This window comes from Tupaia chinensis, unplaced genomic scaffold, assembly GCF_000334495.1.
Source record: "Tupaia chinensis unplaced genomic scaffold, TupChi_1.0 Scaffold000567_1, whole genome shotgun sequence".
Lineage (NCBI taxonomy): Eukaryota > Metazoa > Chordata > Mammalia > Scandentia > Tupaiidae > Tupaia > Tupaia belangeri.
In genome coordinates, this window is record NW_006160080.1 from 3,819,560 (window position 1) to 3,829,846 (window position 10,287).

Here is a 10,287-nt window from a genome sequence, read left to right on the forward strand (position 1 = left end):
CCAGTCAGCTATGTGGGAACCCAGCACCTTAAGCACCATGCCACCTGCTGGCCCCCATAATTCTCTCTTAAGATGGTAGGGAGGGACCAGCAGTTAGCATAATGGCTATGTCACTAGACTCCCATGTAGTCGACCGTGGTTTGAATCCCAGACCCAGTGGCTTAAGTTCATGCCAGGCACATGTGCGTGCGTGCCTAAGATCCCAAGAGGAGAATGGAGAAGGGATTGTAGCGTGGCCATCCCCCCGAGAGGGGTGATTTCTCGCTTTCTGTCTCTCTGTCTTTCTGGCAAGCACATGCACCCTATAGCAAAAACTTCTCAAAAAAAAAAAAAAAAAGAAGAAGATGGTAAGCAGAGGCCCTTCAACGGTGTCATAGGTGGTAGGGTGCCACTGCATGATACTGGAGCCGTACTGGGGTTTGAATCCTGAGTTGTCTTGAAAGTGCTAGGCATGCCTGGCATACCTGTGATCCTGGCTTAATGGAAGGCTGGAGGGAGGACTGTAGTGTGGCAAACCCTGTCAGGGGTCTGTGTCTCTGCTTCTCTCCCATGAAACAAATAAACTTAAAAAAAAAAACAGATGGCACGGAAGAATACTGTACACTTTAGGATAATTTCCACAAAACATTAAAATGTTCTTTTCTCAAATAAACCCATTCCACTTTTTCTTCTCCTAATCTTTAAAAGCAGGAAAACAACAGTCAGGTTCCTCGGGAGACACATGACATGCAGTCGTCAGAATAACTAAAATGTAAAAGATGATATCAATCGTTGTTAAGGATATGGAGTGACTGGAACTCTCATATATTGCTGCAGGGAGCGTAAACTGATATGACCACTTCAGAAAACTACTGGCAGTATCATGCTGAATATAAAACTATTCTATAGCCCAGTGATCTACTCTTACATATATGTTCAACAGAAATCAACATGTATGTTCACCAAAAGGCATAAGAATGTAGTCTTATTCATAATAGTTCAACGTATGGCCAAAAAGGCACTGGATACTGAATGAGTATTCAGCAAATATTAATATTTGGCAGCTTTTTTCCTACTCAAAACTGAAGATTGTAACTCAAGTCTTCAAGAAACACAGTATAGCAAATAATTTTTTTTTCAACAAAGGCCCTTTAAAAACGATTCATCATAATTAGACTGCAAATGCCTGAAATAGCTGTACTCACCTACTACACTGGTCTTCGGTAGAAAAGTAGATCTGAAAGTCATCAGAATTATCATGTACATAAAGAAAACAACACCGTTCATCAAACTTAGATAGGCTGTAAAATTTCATAACAGAAGATTGTGATTATATTTAAATTATGATACCAACTTTAAACTTTTAAGAAAAATCTAGTAGCATATTTTCTTCCATTTTACAAATTTCATTAATATTTTAACAAATACTCCCCAAATTGTTCTTTTATTGTCTATAAAATTCAAGAAGCAACTTTTGCAAACAAATCTGTAATTGCCACAGTTCTCTGGGTAACTTTGGGAAACCTCAAAGAATGCTCTTCATGTCTGATTCATCTCAGGCCCTCTGCAAATAGTTATATTTCGTACTTTTTTTTTTTATTTCCCTTGAACAATCTTTTTTTCTCCTCTTCAGTTTTCTACAGGGCACATGTGCTCACCAGAGAGAGAGGGGAAAAATATCATTCCCCTACCCCAGCCCTAGGTGGATGACCCATGCTACAATCCCTTTTTCTCTATACTCCTTTTGGGATTCTGGGCCTGTATGCAAATGTACTCAGCATGATTTTCAAGTCACTGGGTCTAGGACTTGAACTGCACAGTTGGCCATGTGGGATCCAATGCCTTAACCTTCATACCACTTGCTGGCCCAAACAGCAGGTTCTTGACCATATGCGTTCTTTTACAACTTAGCCATGAGTAATACACTACGGAAAATGTTCAACACTTTTTGAATTTTAGAAATGTCATAGTATACAACATAGTACAGCTGTAGAAAAGACATTTAAGAAGGGAAATCCATTTGCTTGGCTGAGCACAGTCATAAATGAGAGGCACATGGCTCAGGAGAATGGCCACGACGAGCAGTCAAGTTTCTGCCATCCTGGGACAATGACAACAGGGAAAGACTGGGAAGATGGTTCCCAATGGGCGAAGAGCCATCTATTCACATATGCCAATTAAGTACCCACTATGCGCTAGGAAAGGTACCAATACTGAAAACACAATAGAGAAAGACATAGTCCCTGCCTTCTTGGAGCTCATATTCAAATGAAAGGAGAAAAACCAGAGAGCTAGAAAGGCTGAGTGACTTTCCCAGGCTCACAGAGCAGAAGTGGGATTAGAACTCACAATCTAATTCAAGCCACTCCTACCCTGGGACGTGCTGCTAAGATGACAGGTGCAGCTGATGTGTGTTAGCTCTGCTTGGGAAAGGCCATACACGGCTCAGCCCCAACTGTCACCATGCCTGTTCCAAACAGCAAGCACCACCCAGCTCCTGAGAGCATGCCACCTCACACCCTCCCGGATAACAATCCCTCTGGCTCTATTACTATCGCCAGGAGATCCTGCTCAAATGTCATTACCAAGCAACTTCTGGCTTCACCTCTCAGGGTCCCTGAGCACTTAAAAACCTTTAACTCAGGCTACTTTCCTTCTCTCACAGTCCCTTGCAGTCTTCCCTTCTAACTTGGGCTGGGCAGAATGAGTCCCACGAAGAAGGGTCGAGAAGAGCCTTTCTGCCATCAATGAGATTCTGATCCCAAAACACACCATCAACATTCACAAGAGCATCCATGGCATGGGCTTCAAGACATGTGCCCCTGAGGTACCCAAAAAGGTCTGGGAATTTGCCATGAAGAAGATGGGGACTCCAGATGTGTGCATTGATATCAGGTTTCACAAAGCTGTGTGGGCTAAAGAAATCAGGAGTATCCCATACCATACACATGTGTGGCTGTCCAGAAAACATAATAAGGATAAAGAGTCACCAAATACGCTCTACACTCTGGTGACCTATGTACCTGTTACCACTTTCAAAAATCTACAGTCAACGTGGATGAGAACTAACCACTGATTTTCAAATAAAGTTATAAAACTGCAAAAGTAGGGTCAGCAGGTGGCGTGGTGGTTAAGGCACTGGATCCCACATGGCCAACTCCGCAGTTTGAGTCTCAGACCCAGTAGCTTGAAACAAACACTGGGCACATGTGCATGCTTGCCCAAAATCCTCAGAGGAGAATGGAAGGGAAGGGATTGCAACATGGCCATACCCCTGGGGTATGATTTCTCACTTTCCCTCTCTCTGTTTCTGTCTCTTTCCTGTGAGTGCACGCACCCTATGGCCAAAAAGGGAAGAAATCTTGGGGACCAGCAGACGGCATAATGGTTACATTGCTGGACTCACAACTGTGGTTGAGTCCTGGACCCAGAGGCCTAAACTCATGCCAGGTGCGTGTTCATGTGTGCCCAAGATCTCGAGAGGAAAATAGAGAAGGGAGTGTGGCATGACTATCCCCCCTGGGGGGGTGATTTCCTGCTTTCTGTCTCTCTGTCTCTGTTTTTCCAGCAAGTGCATGGGTCTTATAGCAAAAACCTCTCAAAAAAATGTTTAAAAAAAAAAAACCTCTTACTTAAAGAAGAGACATTTTTCATTTTTCTCTTCCTACAGATACAACTTTTTAAAAAAGTTTGAGATGGGAGCGTTTCATCTGACACATACAAGAAAAGCTCCTCTGGCATAACAAACCAAGAAGTTCTTAATAGCAACACATTATGAACTAGCTTAGGCAGGGCAATGAAACAGAAAATAGTCCATTTCACATTCTGTTAAAAATAAGATCACATATTATGAGTAAGTGGTGTCTTAGTTCATTATGGCATTGCTAACGGAAGCGCCTGACACTGAGTGATTTATGAAGAGATGTAGGTTTACTCAGCTCACTGGGGGTCCAGGGCCCAGGGTCCAACTTCTGGTGAAGCTAGAACATGGCAGAGTGCAGGATCTTAGGTAGAGCAGAGCACGGTCTATATCCATGTGGCCCCTGCCTGCCTCATTGCCTCTTTATAAGCACATCAGAAATCAATCATGGGGACCTTGCCCTAACCACCCAATTACTCATCTCTTCCCAAAGGCCCGGTGGGGCAGGACACTATAATCAGAGTATGTTTTCACCCTCTTAATCTCATTACATTGGCTGAACACATGAATTGTGGGGAGACATATTCAAACCGTAGCAAGTAGAAACATGAAAATATATAAAGCATTATCATCATCATTTGTATTTAACAATGATTACATTTTCCTCTTATGTTCTTACCTTATTCCCTTAATGGAAGAGGCTGTAAAATTCCATTCATGGATTTGTCTCTGCAAGTTACAAAGACAGAAGTCAGTAGCTTGATTTTTTTTTCCAAGGGAAAGATCTCTTTTGGTTTCTTTTCTTTTTCTTTCTTTCTTTCTTTTTTTTTTTTTTTGGAGAGGTTTTTGCTATAGGGTGTGTGTGCTCGCCAGACAGACAGAGAGAGACAGAGAGACAGAAAGCGAGAAATCACACCCCAGGGGGGATGGCCATGCCACAATCCCTTCTCCTCCGTTATCCTCTCAGAATCTTGGGCACACACGCGCCCGGCGTGAGTTTAAGCCACCGGGTCCGGGACGCGAACCGTGGTCGACTATATGGGAGTCCAGTGACATAGCCATTACGCTAACTGCTGGTTCCATCTCTTTTGGTTTCTTTTTATGGTCAATTGTTCTTGCTATTTTACTTTCAATAGCTATTTGGGGGTTGGAGCAAAATACTTCGTATAACTTAGGTAACCAGAAACAAACTCTAATGTATTATAAACATTTATTTGTATCTCTATTCCACTTTAGAGCAAGTGATAGAAATCTGAAATAACAATTGAAGTTGAAATAGAAATGAGTACATAATAATGCACAGTGAGTGGCCTTTCATCTTATCAACACAGCAGGCAACCTGGTAAATGAATTTGGCAATGGCCCACCTAAGTTGAGTGACTTGCAAAAATGCTTGAACAAGACTGTTGCAGACACCATTCAGAATTTATTCATCTTAATTTCCTTTTCTCTCTGCACATATAGCTAAACTACATATCCCAGATTCACTTGCAGTTTGGTGGGGCCATATGCTGGAATTCTAACCAATGGGATGTGAGCAGGAGTGTCCATGTGCCAGTTGCAGATCTATTTGTAAAACACTCCACATCAATCTTCCACCTTCTCTTTTCCCAGCAACTACCAAATGGAATGGGCTCCCTGCAAACCTGGTATGACAAGAAGCATAGACAGCTTTTTACTGTGCTATGACGCTGAGACTTGGGGGCTTGTTTAGTTTAGCAGCTAGCCTACCACTAATAGAAAAAGTAAATGGGATTTCAGTGTGCATCAAGATGCCCTTTTTTATTTAACCCTATGTCGCCTCCCTCTGCCACCATTCTCTGCTCTTAAATTGCATAAAGCCAGGCCTCAAAAGGAATATTGGAAATCCCAGCATTGAAAAGTCATAGGCTACAATCCAATACTTTGCAACTGTAGAAAATAATTTTAGAAAGGAATATCATTTGGCTGGCCTGAGGGATGTCATAAATGAGAGGCAAGTGGCTGAGGACACGGCTCGGGAGAACTGTCATGAGCAGTCAGGTTTCTGCTATCCTGGAGCAATGACAACAGGAAAAGCTGGAAAGATGGTTCCCAATTGGAGAAGAGCCATCTAGTCACATGTCAATTAAGCACCTACTATATGCTAGGCGAGGTACCAACACTGAACACACAACAGAGAAAGACAAAGTCCTTGCCTTCATGGGGCTTACATTCAAGGGAGAGGAGATGGACAAGCAATTACTAGGAAAGGAGTAGCATGGTAGAGGGTGAAAAGTGCTACGAAGACAGATAAAGCAGGAAAGGACATGATGGTGGGGCGGGGCCGGGGGAGTCATGTGGCTAAGCTAGATGCTTCGGAAAGGCCTCTCTGGTGACTTCTGAGCAGAAAGCAAAAAGGAGTGAAGGAGTGAGCCAGGGAAGAGATCCAGGTAGAGGGAACAGCAAGGGCAAGGGCCCTGAGGCAGGAGTGTGCTTGGCATGTTTGGGGACCAGAAAGGAGGCGAGTATGACTTAAGGGAAATGACTAAGGGGGGAGAGAGAAGGTCGGAGAGCTAATGGGGTCACATTACACAGGGCCTCATAGGCCACCATCAGGACTTAAGCTCTACAGCTGCATGAGATGGGAAGCCACTGGGGGATTGTGAAAGATGAAAGCGTATGAAAATATGAAAGCCATTAAATTAGACCTAACCACATAGAAAGGCTGAATGCATGTCATGGGAGAAGTGATGTCCCAAGTCACTCAGAGAGGATGGTGGCAAAGAACACTGGATTTAGGTGCAGAAGTGAACTGGGGCAGATTCAAAAGAGCCTCGTCTGACCCACGACTGCCTGCAAGATACCGCACACATCCAGAACTCAGTCACACGGGTTTTAAAGATGGTAGGTTAACTCTAGGGTAGCTTTAGGGAACTTCTTGATTTGGAAGGAGGATTTAATAGGTGAGAAATAAACAACACAGATATCCCTCCCCCCCCTTATATCTTAATTAACAGGCATTTCACAGTATGTGGGGTGTTGAGGGGGTAACTCTCTCGTAGCTCCCACAGATATGAAAATACAAAAGCATGATAGGCTTCTAAGTTTGAGGAGAGACTTTTGAAATCAGATAAATAGCAAGAACAAGCTGTGGGATATGTTTGTACATGATATCACTTATCTGTTAGCTATAGATATTCGGCAGCCAGAACGAAAGTGGTTAGAAGTGCTTCTGCGAAAGCTAGGACTTGGATACCAGAAGAAGGAATTAAGAAGGAATTCCAGGGAGGGAGAAGGATGAGAAGGAGAACAACAGTGCAGACGTGCACCCCTGCAGGGCCAGCTCAGGGGACGCTGAGCAGACAGACTACTTATCGCCAACTCAGAAGAGGAAGGGAGAGGGAAGAACTTCATAAGGAGGAGCTAGAACACTTGGTAAAAGAGACTGCAGTTTCTCTGAAAAGCCACAAGATCAAGAATGGCTGAGGAATATCAGCAGCTCCAGGACAAGTGCTTTTCAAAAACCTTCAACTTTTACATTGTAGCATAACATTCACTCAGAAAAGGGCATGGATTAGGAGTGATCAGCTCAGGAAAACTGTACAAAATAAGCACAACTGTAACCAGCATCCAAAGTAAAAGACAGAAAAGGGCTGGCCCTGCAGCACAGTGGTTAATCCATGTGAGAGCTGGATCCCACCTGGCTGACCTCAGGTCGAATCCCAGTCCCAATGGCTTGAAAATGCACTAGGTATATGTGTGTGTGTGTGTGTGTGTGTGTGTGTGTGTGTGCCCCAAATCTCAATGGTATGGAGAAACAGAGGAAAAAGGATTGCAGTGTGACTACGGCCCCATTGGGTAGTGCTTTCTTTCTCCCCTCCCCTGCCCCCTCCACTCACGGAGAGCACATACATATGCCCTCTGGAGGGAGGGAAGGGGGAAGGAAGGAAAGAAAAGAAAAGAAATAAATGAAAGGAAGAAAGGAAGGATGGAAAAAAGGAAACTAAGAAAGAAGGAAAGGAAGGAAGGAAGGAAGGAAAGAAGGAAGGAAAGAAGGAAACTAAGAAAGAATCGGAAAGGAAGGGAGGAAGGAAGGAAGGAAGGAAACTAAGAAAGGAAAGGAAGGAAGGATGGAAAGAAGGAAGGAAGGAAAGAAGGAAACTAAGAAAGAAGGAAAGGAAGGAAGGAAGGAAGGAAAATAAGAAAGAAGGAAAGGAAGGAAGGAAGGAAAGAAGGAAGGAAACTAAGAAAGAAGGAAAGGAAGGAAGGAAGGAAAGAAGGAAAGAAAAAAAAGAAAAGGAAAGGAAAGAAAGAGTAGCAGTGACAGAAGCCTCCCGGTCTGTACCACCTCTGCACTGGCGTGCTGGATACAGCCTGCATTGGTCTGGGAGGGCCAGAGCTGCCCGTCTCTTCCCAATGCCACACTCAGTGACCTGCAGCAGGCTGCTTGAAAACTTTCCGACTACTTACATGCAGAAATTGGCATACACTACAAAGTAGCCCACGTCCCCTCGAGTGCTGATTCTTCAACATTTATCAACACTCAACATTCATATCACTCTTACTTCCAATACTTTCTGAATCCTTGGCTAATAAACCAGTTAACCTCGTTCTACTGTGATGCTACATGTAGGTGTGCACATGCATCTGAGTGTTCTCTTCCTACCATCCAAAAAAAAATGCAACAGTATAGAAAAATGTCATCTCATTCTAAGCAAATCTGCTAGCTCTCAAAATCTGCTAGCTCTCAAAATCTACAGAATTTCAAAACTGTAAATGAAGGCAAAAGCAAAAGCTTTCTCTCAAAGTAAAAGGCAATTTATATTTCTCCTAGACATTTCTTCTGACAACTACACGCACTTGTGCAAAACATTTCGTCAGTCAAGGAAAACTAGCATTTGCTGCTTATATAGTTCTTTTCCATGTCTTATTATGGAATATATACAAACAAAGTAAAACATTTCCAACTAGTGAGATAGTATATGTACCAATGGAAAGTTCCACTAAGGGCCACAACCATTATAGGATTCAAATTAGGTGGGTGAAGCTTGTAGAATTCCATGAGATCAAAATTGTTTTGCTTTGGGACCAGTAGATGGCATAATGGATACACTACTGGACTCCCAGGTGGTAGACCATGGTTCGAGTCCTGGACCTGGCAGCTTGAAAACCCATGCCAGGCACGTGTGCATATGTGCCCAAAATCTAGAGAGGAGACTGGAGGAGAAGGGATGGTGGTGTGGCCATCTCCCCTGGGGGGGGGTGATTTCTCCCTGTCTCTTGGGTGAGTGTGTAGGCCCTGAAGGGAAAAAAAAGCCTCTCTAAAAACAAAAACAAAAACAAAAAAAAGTTCTGCTTTAAAAACACAGTCACTTCAATAGCATTTTTTTTTTCTGCAACTTCTTGTCAAAATATGAGGTATCTTGTACCTAGACCAATGAGCTGGTAAGATCACAGATCAGAATTTTGAAAATTCTCTTGTATCACAGTGGTGCCAAAGACACAAAGAGAATGAGCAAGCTTGGTTTCTAGTATAAGAATCCCGGAACTGAGAACAGGATGCTGCAGTAGCACAATGGGAATATAAACTGAGACTGGGGGCGGGTCTGTTTATGTTCTGTTTCTCAATCTGTGTTGGCTACTTAGGTATTGTTGTTCAGCTTGTAGAAATTCAGCAGATTGTACATTTAATCAATGCACTTTTCTTTCTTCCTTTTTTTTTTTTTTGAGAGATGTTTGTCATAGGGCGTGTGTGTTCACCAGAGAGTCAGAGACAGAAAGTGAGAACCCACTGCCCAGGGGAGATGGCCACACCACAGTCCCTTCTCTTCCATTCTCCTCTCAGGATTTTGGGTACTCACAGACATGCGCCCAGCATGAGTTTTAAGACGTTGTGTCCGGGACTCGAACCGTGATCGGCCATGTGGGAATCCAGTGCCTTAAATACTATACCATCTGCTGGCCCCATACTTTTCTGTGTATACACACATACACGTATACCCCACATATGTACTTGTACTTCAATTACAATTTCATAAAAGATCAAAGAAGAGCTAACTGAATAGAAGAAAGTGCATTCTTCAAATAAGATATAATACATGTACGCATTTTATTATGGCTTTTTTTTTTTCCTGGCTTGATTTTTTCCCTTTTGCACTCAAATATTTAAGGTACACAGTGCAGGAAAAAGTGTAAGCATATACATCAGTCTGTTCTCATAATGGCTGTTAATACTATTTTTTTAAAGGTTTTTGTCATAGAGCATGTGCGCTTGCCAGAGAGAGATAGAAACAGTCAGAGGGAGAGTGGGAAATCGCCCTTTGGGTAGATGGCCATGGCACAATCTCGGAAATTGCCCTTTGGGTAGATGGCCATGGCACAATCTCTTCTCCTCCATTCTCTTCCTGGGATTTTGAACACACACGCATGCACATGCACCCAGCATGAGTTTCAAGCCACCAGGTCTGGTACTCGAACAGCAGTTGGCCATGTGGGAGTCCAGTGCCTTAACCACCATGCTAAATGCTGGCCCCATTGACACTATTTTCACTGTTAAGAAGATTGCCCTGGGGAACCAGCAGTTAGCATAATGGCTATGTCACTGGACTCCCACATAGTCGACCTCGGTTCACGTCCCAGACCGGGTGGCTTAAAACTCACGCCAGGCGCGTTTGCGTGCGTGTCCAAGATCCCGAGAGGAGAATGGA

The 10,287-nt window shown here is 43.4% G+C and overlaps 1 protein-coding gene across 1 annotated transcript in view; it reads right to left on the reverse strand.

Moving 5' to 3' along the window:
* The window catches only part of MAP3K15 (mitogen-activated protein kinase kinase kinase 15), a gene marked incomplete at its 5' end in the record, with an annotated part of 118,727 nt that overhangs the window by 42,935 nt on the left and 65,505 nt on the right, over positions 1-10,287 (reverse strand). The window contains 2 exon segments of the mRNA XM_014591371.2: positions 1,185-1,280; positions 4,299-4,348. Of these exon segments, the coding sequence (XP_014446857.1) occupies positions 1,185-1,280; positions 4,299-4,348 (146 nt within the window).